At 41.4% G+C, this 24,213-nt stretch overlaps 1 protein-coding gene across 1 annotated transcript; it reads left to right on the top strand.

Annotated features, from left to right (window-relative positions):
• The first annotated feature begins 7,753 nt into the window (after positions 1 to 7,753).
• On the top strand, positions 7,754 to 19,909 carry LOC106578836 (adenosine kinase-like). The gene is made up of 2 exons (XM_045702346.1): positions 7,754 to 8,015; positions 15,435 to 19,909. Exon 2 carries the CDS (start codon positions 15,462 to 15,464, stop codon positions 16,830 to 16,832), a length of 1,371 nt encoding a protein of 456 aa, XP_045558302.1. The 5' UTR covers positions 7,754 to 8,015; positions 15,435 to 15,461; the 3' UTR covers positions 16,833 to 19,909.
• The last annotated feature ends 4,304 nt before the right edge of the window (positions 19,910 to 24,213 follow it).

Below are 24,213 nucleotides of genomic sequence, written 5' to 3'. Positions count from 1 at the left end.
GCACGGGTTTACAATGTAAAAACTCACGGCAGAAGGCAGAGCCTAAAGTCATTTTCACTGCCCTAGCACGTAATCCCATGTACACACACATAATCCTCCTATACATGCAATCTAATGAGACAAAGATAGAAGATTCGTTCTAAACAACAACGCCTTGTAGAGAAAAAATAAACCTGCATTTTGTCAGAGTGCACTAGAAGACAGCCAGGCCCTGGGAATCCAGAGTGGACTAGAGGACAGCCAGGCCCAGGGAGTCCAGAGTGGACTAGAGGACAGCCAGGCCCAGGGAGTCCAGATTGGACTAGAGGACAGCCAGGCCCTGGGAATCCAGAGTGGACTAGAGGACAGCCAGGCCCAGGGAGTCCAGATTGGACTAGAGGACAGCCAGGCCCTGGGAGTCCAGATTGGACTAGAGGACAGCCAGGCCCTGGGAGTCCAGATTGGACTAGAGGACAGCCAGGCTCTGGGAATCCAGAGTGGACTAGAGGACAGCCAGGCCCTGGGAATCCAGAGTGGACTAGAGGACAGCCAGGCCCTGGGAGACCAGAGTGGACTAGAGGACAGTGGACTAGAGGACAGCCAGGCCCTGGGAGACCAGAGTGGACAAAAGAAAAGACTAGTGTTGTAGAAAAATCTGCTCTTGTAGTCGAGAAAACTGCTAATCATCCACCCAGGCTTTAATCAATAGTGACCTGCGCAGGCGAGACCTTTTCTGGTCACAGCCAGCATTGGACTCTCTTAGACACAAATACAAATACATTTGAGTTTATATAGGCAAGGAACATCTGATTTAGATCAGTATTCTCTTTTCTGCTGAGTTTTCTTGGCCAGTTTATCTATACATATAGGTGCCCCCCCCCCCTGCTTCTCCATGCTCTGAGGTACAGTAGGGTTTGGCCATAGATTTAGTTTCTTCATTTGTAGCATACATACATTTCTTCATTTGTAGCATACATTTCTTCATTTGTAGCATACGTTTCTTCATTTGTAGCATACATTTCTTCATTTGTAGCATATGTTTCTTCATTTGTAGCATACGTTTCTTCATTTGTGGCATACGTTTCTTCATTTGTGGCATACGTTTCTTCATTTGTAGCATCTGTTTATCATTTGTAGCACATGTATATCATTTGTAGCATATGTTTCTTCATTTGTAGCATACGTTTCTTCATTTGTAGCATACATTTCTTCATTTGTAGCATACGTTTCTTCATTTGTAGCATACGTTTATCATTTGTAGCATATGTTTCTTCATTTGTAGCATATGTTTCTTCATTTGTAGCATACATTTCTTCATTTGTAGCATACGTTTCTTCATTTGTAGCACACGTTACGTTTAACATTTGTAGCATACATTTATTCAATTGTAGCATACGTTACGTTTCTACATTTGTAGCATACGTTTCTTCATTTGTAGCATACGTTTATCATTTGTAGCATATGTTTCTTCATTTGTAGAATACGTTTCTTCATTTGTAGCATACGTTTATCATTTGTAGCATACGTTTCTTCATTTGTAGCATACGTTTCTTCATTTGTAGCATACGTTTATCATTTGTAGCATACGTTTCTTCATTTGTAGCACACGTTACGTTTCTTCATTTGTAGCATACTTTGAGTTTATCTTTTGTAGAATACTTTGCATTAATCATTTGTAGCATACGCTATGTTTCTTCATTTGTAGCACACATTACGTTTATCATTTGTAGAATACGTTACGTTTATCATTTGTAGCATACATTACATTTATCATTTGTAGCATACATTACGTTTCTTCATTTGTAGCATACATTACGTTTCTTCATTTGTAGCAAACGTCGTTTCTTCATTTGTAGCATACATTATGTTTCTTCATTTGTAGCATGCTTTACGTTTCTTCATTTTTAGCAAACGTTGCGTTTATCATTTGTAGCATATGTTTCTTAATTTGTAGCATTATGTGGAGATTTATTTCCATCTATTGTACAGCAGGGTGAGCTGGCATTTGCCCTAACACTTTTTATTCACTTCATGGTTTGTCAACTCGTGCACAATTCATCTGTGCTTCAGTCTGATCAACTGTAGCCTAATGAATACAACCACAGCTGCAGAGAACCTAGAGAAGCCTATGCACTCTGGTCCCCTCTAGCCAGGGGAAACGAAGCAGTAACATCATGTATTTATAGCCTAAGCTATGTATTTATAGCCTAAAATAGGCTTATTTATTTGTGTTAAGAGGAAAATGTGAATTTGATTAAATTTGCTTTATTTAGAAAACTCAGGGTGGCTAGGCAACCTAAACTCAGCAAAAAAAGGAACGTCCCTTTTTCAGGACCCTGTCTTTCAAAGATCATTTGTAAAAATCCAAATAACTTCACAGATCTTCATTGTAAAGGGTTTAAACACTGTTTCCCATGCTTGTTCAATGAACCATAAACAATCAATGAACATGCACCTGTGGAACGGTCGTTAAGATACTAACAGCTTACAGACGGTAGGCAATTAAGGTCACAGTTATAAAAACTTAGGACACTAAAGAGACCTTTCTACTAACTCTGAAAAACACCAAAAGAAAGATGCCCAGGGTCCCTGCTCATCTGCGTGAACGTGCCTTAGGCATGCTGCAAGGAAGCATGAGCACTGCTCTTCACTGACGAGTCGCGGTTTTGTCTCACCAGGGGTGATGGTCAGATTTGCGTTTATCGTCGAAGGAATGAGCGTTACACCGAGGCCTGTACTCTGGAGCGGGATCGATTTGGAGGTGGAGGGTCCGTCATTGTCTGGGGCGGTGTGTCACAGCATCATCGGACTGAGCTTGTTGTCATTGCAGGCAATCAGCAATCAGTCAGGATTCCTATTTGACTCAGCCATGCCTCCTTGCCTGTCCAACAGCCTCTTTTTCCCCTGCCCCGCTACAAAGTTTCTCCCTGCAGGCGGTCATTGAGTCCGAGGTGCTAAAGGAGCTCCTTAAACTTGACCCCATTTGGGTCAGGTGGTTTAGATACTTTCTTTAACGTTGCTGACCCTATCATCACCAAGCCTGTCTCTGACCTTTTTAACCTGTCTCTCCTCTCTGGGGAGGTTCCCATTGCTTGGAAAGTGTCACTGCAACCTTAAAGGTCCTCAATGATGTCACCATTGCCCTTGATTCTATGTTGTGCTGCTATTTTTATGACTTGGCCAAATACAGTAAACCATTGCATTCTTGTGGGCCGGCTAAGGAGTATTGGTGTCTCTGAGGGGTCTTTGGCCTGGTTTGCTAACTACCTTCCTGAAAGAGTGCAGTGTATAAAGTCAGAACATCTGCTGTCTCAGCCACTGCCTGTCACCAAAGGTGTACCCCAAGGCTCGATCCTAGGCCTAGTCCCCATGCTCTTCTCAATTTACATTAACAACATAGCTCAGGCAATAGGAAGCTCTCTCATCCATTTATATGCAGATAATACAGTCTTATACTCAACTGGCCTCTCCCCGGATTTTGTGTAAAACGCTCTACAACAAAGCTCTCTTAGTGTCCAACAAGCTTTCTCTGCCCTTAACCTTGAACACCTCCAAAACAAAGGTAATGTGGTTTGGTAAGAAGAATACCCCTCTCCCCACCGGTGTGATTACTACCTCTGAGGGTTTAGAGCTTGAGGTAGTCACCTCATACAAGTACTTGGGAGTATGGCTAGACGGTACACTGTCCTTCTCTCAGCACATATCAAAGCTGCAGGCTAATGCTAAATCTAGATTTGGTTTCATCTATCGTAATCGCTCCTCTTTCACCCTAGCTGCCAAACTAACCCTGATTCAGATGACCATCCTACCCATGCTAGATTATGGAGACGTAATTTATAGATTGGCAGGTAAGGGTGCTCTCGAGCGGCTAGATGTTCTTTACCATTCGGCCATCAGATTTGCCACCAATGCTTCTTATACGACACATCACTGCACTCTATACTCATCTGTAAACTGATCATCTCTGTATACCCATATATCTCTAAAAACCTCTTAGGCCTCACTCCCCCCTATCTGAGATACCTACTGCAGCCCTCATCCTCCACATACAACACCCGTTCTGCTAGTCACATTCTGTTAAAGTACCCCAAAGCACACACATCCCTGGGTCGCTCCTTTTTTCAGTTCGCGTCAGCTAACAACTGGTACGAGCTGCAACAAACACTCAAACTGAACAGTTTTATCTCAACCTCTTCATTCAAAGACTCAATCATGGACACTCTTACTGACAGTTGTGGCTGCTCTGCGTGATGTATTGTTGTCTCTACCTTCTTGCCCTTTGTGCTGTTGTCTGTGACCAACAATGTTTGTACCCTGTTTTGTTCTGCTATCATGTTGTTGTGTTGCTACCATGTTGTGCTGCTACTATGTTGTTATGTTGTGTTTCTACCATGTTGTGTTGCTACCATGTTGTTATGTTGTGTTTCTACCATGTTGTGATTCTACCACGTTGTTATGTTGTTTTTCTACCATGTTGTGTTGTTACCATGTTGTGTTGCTACCATGTTGTCATGTTGTGTTGTTACCATGTTGTGTTGCTGCCATGTTGTGTTGCTGCCATGTTGTGTTTCTACCTTGTTGTGTTCTTACCATGTTGTGTTGCTACCATGTTGGGTTGTTGTCATGTTGTGTTGCTGCCATGTTGTGTTGTTACCATGTTGTGTTGTTGTCATGTTGTGATACTACCATGTTGCGTTGTTACCATGTTGTGTTCCTGCCATGTTGTGTTGCTACCATGTCGTCATGTTGTGTTGTTGCCATGTTGTGTTTCTACCATGTTGTGTTCCTACCATGTTGTGTTGCTACCATGTTGTCATGTTGTGTTGTTACCATGCTGTGTTGTTACCATGTTGTGTTGCTACCATGTTGTGTTGTTACCATGTTGTGTTGTTACCATGTTGTGTTGCTGCCATGTTGTGTTGCTACCATGTTGTGTTGTTACCATGTTGTGTTGTTACCATGTTGTGTTGCTGCCATGTTGTGTTGCTACCATGTTGTCATGTTGTGTTGTTACCATGCTGTGTTGTCATGTGTTACTGCCATGCTATGCTGTTGTTTTAGGTCTCTCCTTATGTAGTGTTGTGTTGTCTCTCTTGTTGTGATGTGTGTTTTGTCCTATATTTCTATTATTTTTATTTTTAATCCCAGCCCCCTTCCCAGCAGGAGACCTTTTGGTAGGCTGTCATTGTAAATAAGAATTAGTTCTTAACTGACTGGCCTAGTTAAATAAAAATACACAATTCATTATGAATTAGAAGAGAAAACGGATCCTAGATCAGCACTCCTAGTACTCTGAGAGTCTTTGTGAAAACGGGCCCATTGGGATTAAGGGGCCGTGATGTTGTCATCCTAAAATGAGTTCTGCAAAAGATCTTTCATTGACATGAAAATCCTCAATTTCCATAATAGTTTGAGTTACATGTGTAGCTCATGATAGTATTCTGCACTGGGATTTCAGAAGATCTTTTAACTAAGTGATTAGTTGATCTGGGTTCATGAACACTATCGTGTGTGTACTACATCACACATGATACACCAAAGCTTCTCCATTCTGTGTGGCCAGACTGGTCATAGTAGACAGCAATACTGCATGGAAACTATATTGGCTTGACCCTTAAACATAATACCAATGTTATTTTCTTATTGCACTGGGAATGAATATTGTTTAAGAGGAGATTTATTTTAGGACCAATTATGCCATCTAGTGCATATTCACAACTAGTGTCTTTGAATGCAATTCCCAATATATATATATATATTTTTTTGTTAGTATTTAGTTTTTGGTTGTTATTTTGATTACTATTATTTTATTTTTTCTAGTATTTTTTTAAATTATTGTATTTTTTTTATTATCGTATTTTTTCTAATTTATATATATTTTTTGTGTATTTAAACAAAAATATATATATATATATATATATATATATATATATATATATATATATATATATATATATATATACACACACATACATTTTTTTTTAAATTAAATATTTTGGCAATTCCGTATATCTGGTTTGGGGAAATTTCTAAAGAACAGAAGCCCCAATGTACTGTATCAAGGTGGTATTGCAGCCCAAATGTTGCCAAAAGGCATGCTCACCCATTGAAACACCATTGGTACTACTTTTTTTATGCAGTTCAAAATATATGGGTTCAATATTGCTCCCCTGGTGTACTGTATGTGAGAGTACTCCTGCCTCCACCTGAGGCCCTGGCTTTCATGGTGCAGGGATGCAGGGAGTGGTGTTCTCAGGTTAGGGTTGGGATGACTGGCCAGTGAAGGTGCAGTGGTGTGCTGGATGGCAGACAGACAACATCCTGGAAATCTTGACCTCTATTTAGTAGTATTATAATTTGTTGGTAGATCATGACACCTTGCAACACCAGGGTTGTGGGTTTACTTGCTGGGGCCACCCATATTAAAATGTATGCATACATACTGCTTACTGTAAGTCGCTTTGGATAAAAACATCTGAGGTCTGGGATTGGGCCAATAGTGGCCTTGGCAGATTAGAATTGTATTGTTCAGTCACAAACTAATCAGGGTAAAGGAGTCTCCACCTGCTATAGTCATCTGATTTATGGAAAAAAAAGAGAGCTCCAATAAACAAAACTTAATTGCACCATGTGCCAAAGTCCTGCCCTACCTTCTTCGAACAACAGACCAACTGTCAGGCCAACTGTCATCAACTTGAAAGACTTGTTTTTTTTCAATTTCATGGTGTGTTTTTGAAGGAGGGGAAGGCTTGCAGCAACTAGATTGTCATGTGGTGGTCATGCTGGTTGAGAGTGATACTCCCTCTTAAACTACATTTTGTTGTAGCCTACTACTGTATTCCTATTTCCCAACCCCTGACTGAACTGGCTACTGGAGGGCTGCTGGTGTCAGGTTATTACCACCATCCACTACCGTTGTGCCCTTGAGCAAGGCACTTAACCCCAAAAATAGCTCTCCATTCAGCGGCTGACCCTGTTGCTCACAACATAGAAGACACATTTTCGAAGGCAGAAAAAACACATTTTTGTTCTAACCAAGTCAACAATAATTTATTCTATATTCCATTCTTATTTTGCAAGTTACTCAGTATATTTTCTCTTTAATTAAGGTTATCTTTCACGTTAATGATCGGTTTGTATCCTGCTAATGTAGCGTTCATTTGCTGGCACGGAACATTGAACACTGCATCAGGCAAAAGCCCCCGGGATTAGACAGGTGAAGGGTGTTAGAGCTGGTGTCTGTGGTACTGGGTGGTGTCTGTGGTTCTTGGTGATGTCTGTGGTACTGGATGGTGTCTGTGGTACTGGGTGGTGTCTGTGGTACTGGATGGTGTCTGTGGTACTGGGTGGTGTATGTGGTACCTGGGTGGTGTCTGTGGTACTGGGTGGTGTCTGTGGTACTGGATGGTGTCTGTGATACTGGATGGTGTCTGTGGTACTGGGTGGTGTCTGTGGTACTGGGTGGTGTCTGTGGTACCTGGGTGGTGTCTGTGGTACTGGGTGGCTGCTGAAAAATTGGGGAATGCAAAATAAATAGTCTTCTTCAAATCTTCATATGTTCATTTCGTAAATTATGTTAATTATGTTGTGCTGCTCACAATGTGGCCTTCAAACTGATTTACCAAGCCATATAAGACCCCCCGCCCTCACCACCACACTCATCAGTCCTTTGTTTCCTCTACCTGTAGACGTGTGCCAAGTGGCCCCAATTAACTTGTGTAATTTGTATGATTCAGCGACCTTCAACCTGGCTTATATAGCAAGAAAAGCATAACGACTAGCAAGTCGGCCCATTTACTAGTATTGACCCTGCAAAAACGAAACTACATGTCTTAGTAATCACTCGCCACTATCATCCTGGTTATCATCCATGCTTTTGAAGCATGTGAGCCAACGTCAACGGAGCTGTTGCATAGGTAGAAGAGGGTTGTCTCCCTGTTTCAGAAAGATGGTATAAAAGACAGAGCACACATTCTCATCCTTCAGTAGACTCATCATTCATTCTACTAACGCTATAGCTCAGGAACAGAACGCTGGTGAGTACCAATCAACTTTAAGATTATTCATGATATAAATATTATTTATGCCTTGTGAAGGTGTTTGTTCTTAAGTACAGATATAGATATACCGTATGTTTGATTAAAGTGTTAATTCATCCAAATTGATTTCCTTACCCTGTAAGTAGTCTATGGACAAGGTATGACAGCAGCCCATGTTCTGGTTTACCTTGCCACTGTTTGCAAATGCTAACTTTTTATGCATTGTTCACACTTCATCTCCTCACCTGGGATTTGAACTAACAACCTCTTGGTTGAAGGAATTCCAATCCTCCTGCAATGCCACTATGTCAGTCTACATCATACCTGTATTAATTCCTACACTTTGCACTTCAAAGTAAATCTCAGCTCTGTTAAAAATGCACTATTATATTTATCATTCAGGAATAACATTAAAACTGAATAATATGCCCCACCAACACTAGACAACTATACAAAAAACACTCAAATTACTGAAACAAGTTAATTAAATCATAGCAGAAATAACAGTAGGGCTGTCCAAGACTAAAAAAATGATTGGCGACCGAAAGTAGTCTGTTCTTTCGACCAATCGAAACGTGTATTTTTCCATATATAGAGACAACTTTTGTTTTAAGAAAATCAACTATATATGCATTGAGCTTGTCTGATGCTTTAAGCTCACTGTTTGATGAAATAAGACACACATTAGTTAAGATGGAGCCAGAGATCTAGTTAACTAGAAGAAGAAAAAACGTAATCTGTCTCGGCGATCTCCGCCCTCTTCTACTGGCTTTCTCAGATTCTGCCATTACTCTCCTGAAGTTGCAGGTAATAGGTTAAAGGGCGAGTCGGCCTGCCAATTTATCTCACCATTTCTACCGATCTTCGTGCCAGTTATGGTTTTCATATGCACATTTTCATGGAAAAGTTTAATTTAATTTATAATAAGGTATCTCAAAATCATTGAATAATATGATACAAACCTAAGAAGTAACTTCTATTGCCATTGCCAACGATGTGAAAATAACCTATAAAGCCAACAAATAAAAACATTGCAGCCTGCAGGTAGAAAATATCCTGATAAAAATAAATAATCTATACATCGGCTACATTTACCAGACACTATTGCCTAGAGCAACTTACAGTAGTGAGGGCATACATTTGTATACTTTTTTCATACTCGTCCCCCTTGGGAATTGAACCCACGATCCTGGTGCCATGCTCTACCAACTGAGCTACACAATAGGTAGCGCATGGCCTATCAGCAACAAACTTTAAAGAATGTGTCAACTATTAACTTGGGGCTGCCTGAAGCTCCTTGCAACATTGTGTAAAATATTCTGGGCCTTCAGAGTTTCCTAAGCCAGTGAGCTCTGGACAGACACAGCTGTAGGCTATTTGCACAAGGGATAAGAAGTAATCAGACAGGCCTATTTTATGACGTTTCCACTGGATAAGAGTATGGCGTTGTTCCCTTTCACACTGAGTGGTTATTGAAAGGGAGAGAGCTGGAAAGATTTATATATATATAAATATATATATACAGTTGAAGTCAGAAGTTTACATACACCTTAGCCAAATACATTTAAACTCAGTTTTTCACAATTCCTGACTTTTAATCCTAGTAAAAAAATCCCTGTCTTAGGTCAGTTAGGATCACCAATTTATTTTAAGAATGTGAAATGTCAGAATAATAGTAGAGAGAATAATTTATTTCAGTTATTTCTTTCATCACATTCCCAGTGGGTCAGAAGTTTACATACATTCAATTAGTATTTGATAGCATTGCCTTTAAATTGTTTAACTTGGGTCTGTCACAAAAAGAGCCGTGTTGAATAGACCAAACTGCAGCGGGAATATGGATGCTCATGTTTTAATTCAAAAAAGGAGTAACGCATCCACTGGAAAACCATATACACGACAGGAACAGTTTTGCAGGCACACAACACGCAGTGCAAAAACAACCACCCACAACACCAAAGAAAAACACACACACCTATATAGGACTTCCAATCAAAGGCAACTATACACACCTGCCTTCAATTGGAAGTCCCAATCATCCACCCAACATTTAACCAACACAAACATGCCACGTCCTGACCCAACTACACCCTCTACTGGTCAGGACGTGACAGTACCCCCCCTCAAGGTGCAGACCCCGGGATGCACCTAAAAAAAGGAAAACACACAAAAAAATAAAAAAATACAAATAAATAAATATCCCCAACAAAAAGGAACACCTAAACAATAAGGGAGGGAAGGGAGGGTGGCTGCCGTCACTGTGCTACACCCTCCCTCCCCAACCCACCTATCCTGGAGGTGGCTCAGGTGCAGGACGTGGACCTCGCTCCACCTTCGGCGTCGCCCACTCTGTTGGCGCCGATCGCTGCGCCGGGCAGACGGGCCACTCGGGCTGACCCTGGCAGACGGACCACTCGGGCTGGGCCGGAAGGCATGCGGGCCACTCGGGCTGGGCCGGAAGGCATGCGGGCCACTCGGGCTGGGCCGGAAGGCATGCGGGCCACTCGGGCTGGGCCGGAGGGCATGCGGGCCACTCGGGCTGGGCCGGAGGGCAGGAGGACCACTCGGGCTGGACCGGAGGGCAGGAGGACCACTCGGGCTGATCCTGACAGGCCGGGCACCCTGGCAGATCAGGGCAGGCGGGCACCTCTGGCAGAACAGGGCAGTCCGGCCACTCTGGCAGTTCAGGGCAGTCCGGCCACTCTGGCAGTTCAGGGCAGTCCGGCCACTCTGGCAGTTCAGGGCAGTCCGGCCACTCTGGCAGTTCAGGGCAGTCCGGCCACTCTGGCAGTTCAGGGCAGTCCGGCCACTCTGGCAGTTCAGGGCAGTCCGGCCACTCCGGCAGTTCAGGGCAGTCCGGCCACTCCGGCAGTTCAGGGCAGTCCGGCCACTCCGGCAGTTCAGGGCAGTCCGGCCACTCCGGCAGTTCAGGGCAGTCCGGCCACTCCGGCAGTTCAGGGCAGTCCGGCCACTCCGGCAGTTCAGGGCAGTCCGGCCACTCCGGCAGTTCAGGGCAGTCCGGCCACTCCGGCAGTTCAGGGCAGTCCTGCCACTCCGGCAGTTCAGGGCAGTCCTGCCACTCCGGCAGTTCAGGGCAGTCCGGCCACTCCGGCAGTTCAGCGCAGTCCGGCCACTCTGGCAGTTCAGCGCAGTCCGGCCACTCCGGCAGTTCAGCGCAGTCCGGCCACTCCGGCAGTTCAGCGCAGTCCGGCCACTCCGGCAGTTCAGCGCAGTCCGGCCACTCCGGCAGTTCAGCGCAGTCCGGCCACTCCGGCGATCAGTTGACTGGCCGGGCAGCTCCGACGACTGTTGACTGGCGGGCAGCTCCGACGACTGTTGACTGGCGGGCAGCTCCGACGACTGTTGACTGGCGGGCAGCTCCGACGACTGTTGACTGGCGGGCAGCTCCGACGACTGTTGACTGGCGGGCAGCTCCGACGACTGTTGACTGGCGGGCAGCTCCGACGACTGTTGACTGGCGGGCAGCTCCGACAACTGTTGACTGGCGGGCAGCTCCGACGACTGTTGACTGGCGGGCAGCTCTGGTGACTGTTGACTGGCGAGGCTGGGTTGACACACTAGACTCCTGATGCGTGGGGCTGGTATAGGACGTGCCAGCCTGGAGACACGCACCTCCATGCTAGTGCGTCTGGCGGGAAACACCGGACCGAAAGGGCGCACTGGCGGTCTTGAGCGCAGGGTTGGCATCACCCCTTCCGGCTCGATGCCTACTTCGCCCTGGCACATGCGGGGCGCTGGTACCTTGCCTACCGGCCTGAAAATCCCAGGCCTCACCACAGCCCCAACCCCAAAGCACGGGACCTGTCCAGTCTGCCCTACAAGGGTACGGGGAGCTGGCCTGGGGCTGTAATCTCGCCCCGCCAAATAGCCCTTGTGCCCCCCCCTAAAAAATTATTGGGGCTGCTTCCAACATTCCTCCCTCACTTGCCTCTGTCCTCTTCTCCGCTGCTTGGTCCTTTGGTGGTGGGTAGTTCTGTCACAAAAAGAGCCGTGTTGAATAGACCAAACTGCAGCGGGAATATGGATGCTCATGTTTTAATTCAAAAAGGGAGTAACGCATCCACTGGAAAACCATATACACGACAGGAACAGTTTTGCAGGCACACAACACGCAGTGCAAAAACAACCACCCACAACCCCAAAGAAAAACACACACACCTATATAGGACTTCCAATCAAAGGCAACTATACACACCTGCCTTCAATTGGAAGTCCCAATCATCCACCCAACATTTAACCAACACAAACATGCCACGTCCTGACCCAACTACACCCTCTACTGGTCAGGACGTGACAGGGTCAAACGTTTCAGGTAGCCTTCCACAAGCTTCCCACAATAAGTTGGGTGAAGTTTGGCCCATTCCTCCTGACAGAACTGGTGTAACTGAATCAGGTTTGTAGGCCTACTTGCTCGCACAAGCTTTTTCAATTCTGCCCACAAATTTTCTATAGGATTGAGGTCAGGGCTTTGTGATGGCCACTCCAATACCTTGACTTTGCTGTCCTTAGGCCATTTTGCCACAACTTTGAAAGTATGCTTTGGGTCATTATCCATTTGGAAGACCCATTTGCGAACAAGCTTTATCTTCCTGACTGATGTCTTGAAATGTTGCTTCAATATATCCACATAATTTTCCATCCTCATGATGCCATCTATTTTGTGAAGTGCACCAGTCCCTCCTGCAGCAATGCACCCCCACAACATGATGCTACCATCCCCGTGCGTCACGGTTGGGATGGTGTTCTTCGGCTTGCAAGCATCCCCATTTTTCCTCCAAACATAACGGTGGTCATTATGGCCAAACAGTTCTATTTTTGTTTCATCAGACCAGAGGACATTTCTCCAAAAAGTACAATCTTTGTCCCCATGTGCAGTTGCAAACCGTAGTCTGGCTTTTTTATGGCGGTTTTAGAGCAGTGGTTTCTTCCTCGCTGAGCGGACTTTCAGGTTATGTCGATATAGGACTCGTTTTACTGTGGATGTAGATACTTTTGTACCTGTTTTCTCCAGCATCTTCACAAGGTCCTTTGCTGTTGTTCTGGGATTGATTTGCACTTTTTGCACCAAAGTACGTTAATCTCTATGAGACAAAACACGTCTCCTTCCTGAGCGGTATGACGACTGCGTGGTCCCATGGTGTTTATACTTGCGTACTATTGTTTGTACAGATGAACATGGTACCTTCAGGCATTGGACCAGACTTGTGGAGGTCTACAATAGTTTTTCTGATGTCTTAGCTGATTTCTTTTGATTTTCCCGTGATGTCAAGTAAAGAGACACTGAGTTTGAAGGTAGGCCTTGAAATACATCCACAGGTACACCTCCAATTGACTCAAATTATGTCAATTACGTCAATCAGAAGCTTCTAAATCCATTACATAATTTTCTGGAATTTTCCAAGCTTTTTAAAGGCACAGTCAACTTAGTGTATGTAAACTTCTGACCCATTGGAATTGTGATACAGTGAATTATTGTCACGTCCTGACCAGTGAAAAGGGTCATTTGCCATGGTAGAATGGTCAGGGCGTGGCAGGGGGATTGTTTTGTGTGTTTTGGGGTTGGTTTGTTTCTAGGGGCATTTGTTCTAGTTTTCTGTTTCTATGTTTCATTTTCCATGTGTGGCCGAGTATGGTTTCCAATCAGAGGCAGGTGTCTTTCATTGTCTCTGATTGGAAGCCATACTTTGGCAGCCTGTTTTTCTTTGGGTTTTGTGGGTGTTTATTTTCCATTTAGTGATTGTACCTAACAGAACTGTTGAGCGTCTATTATTTTGTTGTTTGAGTGCGTTCATTAAAATCCTAAGATGAGCACTATACACGCTGCACCTTGGTCTAATCCTTTTGACGCCTGTGACAATTATAAGTGAAATAATCTGTCTGTAAACAATTGTTGGAAAACATACTTGTGTCCTGAACAAAGTAGATGTCCTAACCGACTTGCCAAAACTATAGTTTGTTAACAAGACATTTGCGGAGTGGTTGAAAAACAAGTTTTAATGACTCCAACCTAAGTGTATGTAAACTTCCGACTTCAACTGTATATATATAAATAGATAGATAGATAATTAAAGCCTTGTCTACTTCTAAAGGAATTAATGCTGTACAGTAACTGCTTAGACTGCTGTCACTACCCCTGTTACATACCAAATGATGATGACAAGAAAGACTGTTGGGCAACGTTCAGGGAAATATGAGTGGATTCAGAAGTACAAATGGGACTATAAAACTTTTAGAGAAAAGCAGACAGTGGATGACATGAAAGAAAAGTACCAGAATGCTGCAAAGGCTAAGATGTCACATGAATACAACAGGTGAAACTGGTGAAACAGGTGAAATGCTTACAGTGAAATGCTTTCTTACAAGCCCTTAACCAACAATACTTTAAGAAGTTAAGAAAAATGTTTATAGTAAAAAAAATTACAAAAAATAAAAGTAACAAATAATTAAACAGCAGCAGTAAAATAACAATAGCAATATGTACAAGTAGGTAGAGTTAAAGTGACTATGCATAGATAATAAACAGAGAGTAGCTGCAGCATAAAAGAGGGATCTGGGTAGCCCTTTGATTAGCTGTTCAGGAGTCTTATGGCTTGGGGGTAGAAGCAGTTAATTGCAAATCTAGAAAAGGAGTAGGAAGATCTGTAGGATGTAGTATTGTCTCTTATTGAGGAATCAGCAAAGTATTTAGCCAGACTGAAAGAGATCGCTTCGAAGCCCAACCCACTCTCCAATGCAGAGTACATAGATCTGCTCATCGAAGGTGAGCGGACAGAGGCCAAACAAGGCTTCTGGCTCGTACTCGGTCACTGGAATATATAAAGGAGCAAGCAAGAATCATTTCAAAAGGTGGCCAACAGAGAAATCCTCTTACCAGGAGAGAGAAAGATATACACAGAAAAACAAGAGAGAATGGAAATAAAGGAATCAAAAGAATAAGAACAGAGGGCTCACACAAGTAGATATTGGTTGTGTTGTGTGTGTTTGGTCCATATTGGATGACGCCGGTAAAGTAGAGTGTTTTCAGGATTACAAAAAGGCAGTCCGGTCGAAGATCATTTACAACACAAGGTCATTACAGAGATTGATCCCCTCCAAAACAACTAAAAAAGGTTGATAAATGATTTTGCTGGAAAATTATGAATCATTCAAATTGGGTTGAATACAAAAATGGGAGAATGTGACTGAGAACTTTTCCACTTTGAAAAAAGTATGAAATTCCTTTTTTTGCTGACTTTGGCTGTTAAATAATGCCTGTAATATTTTGCATTTGAGTACAAGAGATGTGGAATCTATTCACAGATCATGTGTGACTTTCTATATGCTCTGAGATAATGTTCTACAACATATACTCAATAATAATGTTACAATCTTTTGATATCCCTATCTTTACTCAAGGAGGTTGCAGTGTGCTCCTTCAGAACCATGGCTTCAAGAGCCAAGAAAATTAAGAAAACCCCAGAGGGGATAACTCCAGAGAGGAAAACTCCAGAGAGGAAAACTCCAGAGAGGAAAACTCCAGAGAGGAAAACTCCTAAGAGGAAAACTCCAGAGAGGAAAACTCCAGAGAGGAAAACTCCAGAGGGGATAACTCCAGAGAGGAAAACTCCAGAGAGGAAAACTCCAGAGAGGAAAACTCCTAAGAGGAAAACTTCAGAGAGGAAAACTTCAGAGAGGAAAACTCCTAAGAGGAAAACTCCAGAGAGGAAAACTCCAGAGAGGAAAACTTCAGAGAGGAAAACTCCTAAGAGGAAAACCCTGACCAAACTCAGCCCTAATTCTCTGTTCGGGATGGGGAACCCCCTTCTAGACATCTCAGCCGTTGTGGACAAGGACTTCCTGGAGAAGTACGGTTTGAAGGCCAACGACCAGATTCTGGCGGAGGACAAGCACAAAGCATTGTTTGAAGAGATTTTCAAGTTTAAAGTAGAGTATCATGCCGGAGGATCTACTCAGAACTCTATAAAGGTAGCCCAGTGGATGATCCAGGAGCCCCAGAAGGTGTGTACGTTCTTCGGCTGTATCGGGGAGGACAAGTTTGGGGAGATTCTGAAGCAGAAGGCAGAGGAGGTCCACGTGGACGCCCACTACTATGAGCAAACAGAAGAGCCTACAGGGACCTGCGCCGTGTGCATCACCGGGGACAACAGGTCTATGGTAGCTAATCTAGCAGCAGCTAACTATTATAAGAAGGACAAACATCTGGACTTGAAGGAGAACTGGAAACTGGTGGAGAAAGCCAAAGTCTTTTATATCGCTGGCTTCTTCCTGACGGTGTCTCTGGAGTCCATACTGAAAGTAGCCAAACACGCATCTGAGAACAACAAGCTGTTCACTCTGAACCTCTCTGCTCCCTTCATCTGCCAGTACTTCAAAGATGCCCTCATGGAGGTCATGCCCTACGTAGACGTGCTGTTCGGCAATGAGACGGAGGCAGCCACGTTTTCAAAAGAGCAAGGCTTTGAGACAGAGGACATTAAGGAGATTGCTAGGAAGGCCCAGACTCTGCCCAAAGTCAACAAGAAGAGACTGAGAATCGTTGTCTTTACTCAGGGGAAGGACGAAACCATCATGACCAAAGGAGGTGACAAGTTGGAGACGTTCCAAGTTCTGCAGATTGAGCAGAAGGACATTGTGGACACAAATGGAGCCGGTGATGCCTTTGTAGGAGGATTCTTGTCAGAGTTGGTCCAGGATAAGACATTGGAACAATGTGTGAAAGCAGGACACTACGCTGCCAACGTCACCATCAGACAAACAGGATGCACCTTCCCTCACAAACCAGACTTCCACTGATGACCTTTAACCTTAACCTCTGACCTCTTACCCGATCCACCCTGACCCTCACCATCCCAACTAACCGAACCAGGGCCCCCCGTCCCTTTTTCATAATCATCCATCCATGCTTTCATCCAATCCATCCATCCATTCATGCTTTCATCCCTCCTTCACTTGACTTTCTGCAACCAGACTTCTGTGCGTGTTCTTCTTGTCCTTCACTAGGTGGCTTGGGCCACACCCACACCAGATCTGTTTATACTGACGTTCTACTGCCTCCCTTACTGACTCGGCTCAAGTCAACTGCCCTTTGTAGACTCAGTTAGCCTGATGGCACTTACTTAATACTTCCTGATTCACAGTTAAAGAGATGCTATAAAGGCTTTGTATCATATCAGACTGTAGTTTTGAAAGTCGTGCTTACGAGCCAAAACGGGTTCCTGAAAATTGTGCACAATTGTGTACAACGTCACTCATTTCGTGTGATATGTTACGTCTTGAATTTTAATTTTCTTTCTGCAATTCATATGGTATGTTACGAATTTGTAAGTGTTTAAGATCCCGTTCAATCTCTTCAACTGGAAGCATCTCAGTTAGGTGTCATGTTTACACACATAGCAGGTCGCTGTTGGAAACAGACCGTTGTCTAGTCTTCTCCATGGAGACCGAGCTAAAGCCAAGTTAGTGAGTCAGGTTAGGTAATGGGTTAGGGACACAGTTAAGGTTGGTTAATGGGTTAGTTAGGGATGGGTGGAATACTGTCATTTGACGGAGGAGGTTTCTGTTGAGAAGGTTGAAGATAATTTCTAGAGAAGCAGCTCTATATAGATAGTAGAGACCGAATGCAACCGTTTTTATATGAATATCAAATCATTTCTGGGTAACAAATAAGTACCTTACTAGCTCGATTTCCATCCAATTGGTGACAGATTTTCATGTGAATATTCTGCAGCATAAAGAAAATATGTGCATTTTCCCACCAGTGGTGTGTTTCCACCAGAATGACTTGTTGCGGACAAAATCAGTGCGTGATGACATAGTGCAGTGTTTCCCAACCCTGGTCCTTCAGTACCCCCAGAGTACCCCCAACAGTACACAGGACCAGTCCTTCAGTACCCCCAGAGTACCCATTTTCATTGTAGCCCTGGACAAACACACCTCATTCAACTCATTAAGGCTTGATGATTAGCTGACAAGCAGAAACCGGTGTGCGGGTCCAGGGTTACAATAAACATGTATACTGTTGGGGGTACTGGAAGACTGGTCCTGTTTACTGTTGGGGGAACTGGAGGACCAGTCCTGTTTACTGTTGGGGGTACTGGAAGACTGGTCCTGTTTACTGTTGGAGGAACTGGAGGACCAGTCCTGTTTACTGTTGGAGGAACTGGAGGACCAGTCCTGTTTACTGTTGGAGGAACTGGAGGACCAGTCCTGTTTACTGTTGGAGGAACTGGAGGACCAGTCCTGTTTACTGTTGGAGGAACTGGAGGACCAGTCCTGTTTACTGTTGGAGGAACTGGAGGACAAGGGTTGGGAAGCACTGACATAGTGTACACAAAATGTACTTTTTCACATAAGTTTTCATAAACCCAAATAAAAATCTAAAGTTCAATGTGTCCACTCTGGTCTTGGCACGTGCTCTCTAGCCAACAGCTGGCAGATACAGTGTGAGTAGGCTACCTACATGATGAGATTATTATGGAAAATATTTGTATTTGTCAAATGGCAGTCAAGCATCAATCATTATGTCACCAGAATAAAGCCCTCGATATTTGCTGGAAAGGAGCATCAATATCTCAGTGCAGTTCATCATAACTTGTGAAGTTCGTCATAACTTATTTCCTCTGTAGCCTAATAAACTGTATGGTAGTGAGAGGACCAAACACCATAACATCGCATGACTCCAAGTTTACTTTCATATGATGGTTATTGTATCAATATTTGCACAGAAAGGCGTTTCCACCACCATTTCTGGCATAATTAATCTTACCGATACAAAACGATCCCTCCATGTCGAACAAAAAAAATGATCTGTCGCCATTTATAAAATTGTACCAAAACAGCTGTTGTGATTTCTTTTATACGGTATGACTTTATTCGCATAACAACTGCGGATGGAAACGTGGTTACTGTAATAGATTCCATTAAAATGTGCAAAAAAAATCACTTTTGGGCAAAAAAAACTATTTGTCAAGCTAAAATGTTGCAAAGACTGTCTGGGAGTGGTCTGAGTGGGGAGGGGAAAACTGAAAACCAACTGTTATTGGCAGAGAGGTTTAGAACTCTCTTTCTTATTGGTCTATTAACCAATTTACAGCATGTTTGGTGATGTCACCATGGAAAGCCGAAACTCCCGCCCATCCAAACCTGTTGTTTAGAAGTTCCTGTGTAGATTTGATTTTCAATCAGCAACTATAAGGAAATAACACTGATCAAATGTTGTCACACTTTTACAGTGTAGTTTCATCAGCTGTTGTACGATATGATATAAACACATGAAAAACGTAATGTTTACTGCACTGGGTCTTTAAGGAGACTGCGCCTAAAAATAAGATGGGCAGTGTCATTATCATTTAGATTTCATTTTCTTTACTGATTGTTTGATTATGACTGGAGGCTTATTAAAGCGGGGAAGTGTTGTTGCAGGTCAGAGTTGTTGTAAAACCGAACAGATTCCTTAACCTTAAAGTTCTCTGTACACTTTGTAAATGTGTCACAACCTTGAGTCTGAAGTGATTTTTATGTCTGTTTTAACAAATATTTAAATGTAACATTAGGAGGTGTAGCCTGTAGATATTGGCTAATTAACACATTTCAGTTGGTCAAAAACACAAACTGTGTTATAACAGGCTGTGTATAGTGTCATAACAATCTCGTACCTTTGTGAAAATGTTTGGTTTGTAAAAGTGGGACTTGGTGTGTGAGGCTTAGGGCAGAAGTAAGCATGTCTCATGTGTATGCTTTTTTTATGTCAACTGTTTCAGTTCGATGCCTTGAACTGACAAATTAAAATTACATCACTGATTTGAAAATGTTTTATTAAATGAAAAACATATATATAATAATAACATTAAAATAACAATGTTATACTCTCATTCTGATTAAGTAGTCATTTCATTTACTCTATAATCATTTTCTCTTAAATCAGTCATTTTCTAGGAATTGTGTTTTTAATTGAAGAAAATGTATTGATAGTATATGTATGTTTAACTGATATATGTATGTTTAAGGTAGATTGGAATATTTTCTCGTATCTTCAGAGAAATCATATGTTGTGTGACTATCTAATTCTATCTGCTTTGGCAGGATGTTCTGTAACATACTGCGTACTCTCAATAGCAATGTCAAAACAGTAGTAATATTCTCAGTGTGATTCAGTAGTAATTTTATTTCCTCATATTTGTGGCTCCCGAGTGGCACAGCGATCTAAGGCACTGCATCTCAGTGCTAGAGGTGTCACTACAGATCCTGGTTCGATTACGGGCTGTATCACAACCGGCCATAATTGGGAGTCCAATAGGGTGGCGCACAATTGGCCCAGTGTCGTCCGGGATAGGGGAGGGCTTGGCCCGGGGTAGGCCGTCATTGTAAAATAAGAATTTGTTCTTAACTGACTTGCCTAGTTAAATAAAACAATATATTTAATAATGAATCTCTTAATTCAGTAATTTTATTGGAATTGTGTTTCTAATTAATAGGAGAAAATGAATTAATAGTAAAAGCTTTAAAATGTTTTGAATGGAACAAGTGGCAGATATAGTTCTGAGTTGAACATGTGGGGTGGCAGGGTAGCCTAGTGGTTAGAGCGTTGGACAAGTAATTGAAAGGTTGCAAGTTTGAATCCCCGAGCTGACAAGGTACAAATCTGTCGTTCTGCCCCTGAACAAGGCAGTTAACCCACTGTTCCTAGGCTGTCATTGAAAATAAGAATTTGTTCTTAACTGACCTGCCTAGTTAAATAAAGGTAAATAAAAAACATAGAATTCTGTAAAATATTTGGTTGTAGTAGATTTTTTTTACGAGTTAACATATTTTGTCTAACAACAAAACTGTCTCAATATTGGACCAATAATCAAGCTTTACCTGAAACGCCGCCTCCAACTATATGTCCATCAAATTCTTCCTTCTAATTTGTGGTTTATTTGTGCTGTTAGAGTGAGCTGGACCATCGAACAACAACAGTGTCAAATGAAAGCACTTTGGAATATATGACATTTGACAATGACATCAAATTTGATCGTAAGATTCCAGTTGTCCATTACTCTTGAGCATTTCATTATATTTAACCAGAACCAGAACTATAATAACCAGAACTATAATAACCAGAACCAGAATAACCAGAACTATAATAACAATAACCAGAACTATAACAACCAGAACCAGAACTACAATAACCAGAATTAGAACTACAATAACTAAAACTATAATAACCAGAACTAGAACTACAATAACCAGAATTTGAACTATAATAACCTGAACTATAATAACCAGAACTAAAACTATAATAACCAGAACTACAATAACTAAAACTATCATAACCAGAACTAAAACTATAATAACCAGAACTATAATAACCAGAACTAAAATTATAATAACCAGAACTATAATAACCAGAACTATAATAACCAGAACTAGGACTATAATAACCAGAACTATAATAACCAGAACTATAATTATAATAAGCAGAACTATAATAACCAGAACTAGAACTATAATAACCAGAACTATAATAACAAGAACTAGGACTATAATAACCAGAACTACAATAACTAAAACTATAATAACCAGAACTAAAACTATAATAACCAGAACTATAATAACCAGAACTAAAATTAGAATAACCAGAACTATAATAACCAGAACTAAAATTATAATAAGCAAAACTATAATAACCAGAACTAGAACTATAATAACCAGAACTATAATAACAAGAACTAGGACTATAATAACCAGAACTATAATAACCAGAACTATAATTATAATAAGCAAAACTATAATAACCAGAACTAGAACTATAATAACCAGAACTATAATAACAAGAACTAGGACTATAATAACCAGAACTACAATAACTAAAACTATAATAACCAGAACTAAAACTATAATAACCAGAACTATAATAACCAGAACTAAAATTATAATAACCAGAACAATAATAACTAGAACTATAATAACCAGAACTAGGACTATAATAACCAGAACTATAATAACCAGAACTATAATTATAATAAGCAGAACTATAATAACCAGAACTAGAACTATAATAACCAGAACTATAATAACAAGAACTAGAACTATAATAACCAGAACTATAATAACCAGAACTAGAACTATAATAACCAGAACTATAATAACCAGAACTAGAACTATAATAACCAGAACTATAATAACCAGAACTAGAACTATAATAACCAGAACTAGAATTATAATAACCAGAACTAGAACTATAATAACCAGAACTATAATAACCAGAACTAGAACTATAATAACCAGAACTAGAACTATAATAACCAGAACTATAATAACCAGAACTAGAACTATAATAACCAGAACTAGAATTATAATAACCAGAACTAGAACTATAATAACCAGAACTAGAACTATAATAACCAGAACTATAATAACCAGAACTATAATAACCAGAACTAGAATTATAATAACCAGAACTAGAACTATAATAACCAGAACTATAATAACCAGAACTAGAACTATAATAACCAGAACTATAATAACCAGAACTAGAACTATAATAACCAGAACTAGAATTATAATAACCAGAACTAGAACTATAATAACCAGAACTATAATAACCAGAACTAGAACTATAACAACCAGAACTACAATAACCAACGCAACGACGTTGTGACTTTTGGCTAATTAATATTAAAGATAATTTACTGATGAATTACTAGAAAAATGAATTGATCTGATTTAGGTAGCCTAGTGGTTAGAGCTTTGGGCCAGTAACCGAAAGGTTGCTAGATTGAATCCCCGAGCTGACAAGGTAAAAATCTGTCGTTCCCCGATAGGCCCGTCATTGTAAATAAGAATGTGTTCTTAACTGACTTGCCTAGTAAAATAAATAGTTAAATAAAAAAAAAAATATTTGGTTATCCTATCTAATTGAACCTAAGAGGGGCACCATTAAGGGTTGGATATAGAGACCGTTGAATTAACTCCATCTGTAGTTATCATTAACCCTTATACCATTCATTATATTTCAACTTGCACCAACTGTAAAAAAAACTAAAAAAATGTAATAAAAAGACAGTGTTCAGATTTACCCATGCATGCCATGCCCACAATCACACACACACAGAAATAGAGAGATTTAAAAGTGAATCAATAAGTTTCAAATCATAGGTCAAAAGAACTTGTTGCTGTCTGTCATGTCTTTGGGGTACCATTAAACTGAAGACATGTTTATCAATTAACTCCCTGTAATTATTATCACGCGATCAAACTGATTCATCGTTTAATTGTAATTAACTAGGAGATCGGGGCACCAAGGAAAATATTCAGATTACAAAGTTATAATTTTCCTAATATAACTTTCCTATATTATAACATTATATATTATATTCTATTATAGTATAGGCCGATTATCTTCTGGTTTAAATGGTGTATTTTACCTCGCGTCCAGTCTCATTCCAAACGTCATAAATTGTTGTATCTGCACGAACCCAGCCTTTACTAAGAGTCATCCATACATCAATTGTCTTAAAATAATTTATTTACTAAACTAAGTAATTCACAGAAAGCATACAAACAGTAATTATCATCACAAATAATTGGTAGAGTAATGTGCCCTAGTGGCTAACAGGCATGGCTGGTGTCTTGTGAACAATGGGTCATAAAGGGCAGCTGAGAAGACCCTACAGAGTTCATTAATATTAACAATTGATATGCTAATCCTTTGCACATGAACGCTCACTCATTCGAGAATAATTGCAATCAATATATATTTACGCTCAGTGTGTCGTCGGGATCCTTGTTGGAGCGTCGTTCTGTTGGAGAGTTCTCTCTCTCTCTCGGTTAGAATGGATCCTTCAAAGCGACATTCATTAATGTCGTCATAGAATGGGTGTTTCGTTGGTCTTCGCGTTCAATGATATCATTTCTAGCTGCAGACTATTAATTAATATCAAAGACTTGTTCTTATTCTGTCGGTATCAATAGTCTAAAAGTTAACCACGTGGTATAGTTCACTTTCAGTAGAGTACTTGGATGGTCAAACCTATTGGCCAACTCGCAATGGAGTGGAGGCCGGGTCTCAAGAAAGTAGATCAGGGTATAGTTTTATAGGGAACATGTCACATGACGCCTGGTCCTGTCTGTGTCCCTGGGGGCGTGCCGATGACTGAGTTAAGCTTGGTACAGAAATACAATTCTATCACAT

Source organism: Salmo salar, chromosome ssa19 (assembly GCF_905237065.1).
Source record: "Salmo salar chromosome ssa19, Ssal_v3.1, whole genome shotgun sequence".
NCBI classification, from domain to species: Eukaryota; Metazoa; Chordata; class Actinopteri; order Salmoniformes; family Salmonidae; genus Salmo; species Salmo salar.
This window is presented reverse-complemented; position numbering and strand designations above follow the sequence as displayed.

Bases quoted from the DNA above. Each gene is read 5' to 3' on its own strand.
- LOC106578836 (XM_045702346.1), top strand. From the start codon at position 15,462: ATGGCTTCAAGAGCCAAGAAAATTAAGAAAACCCCAGAGGGGATAACT.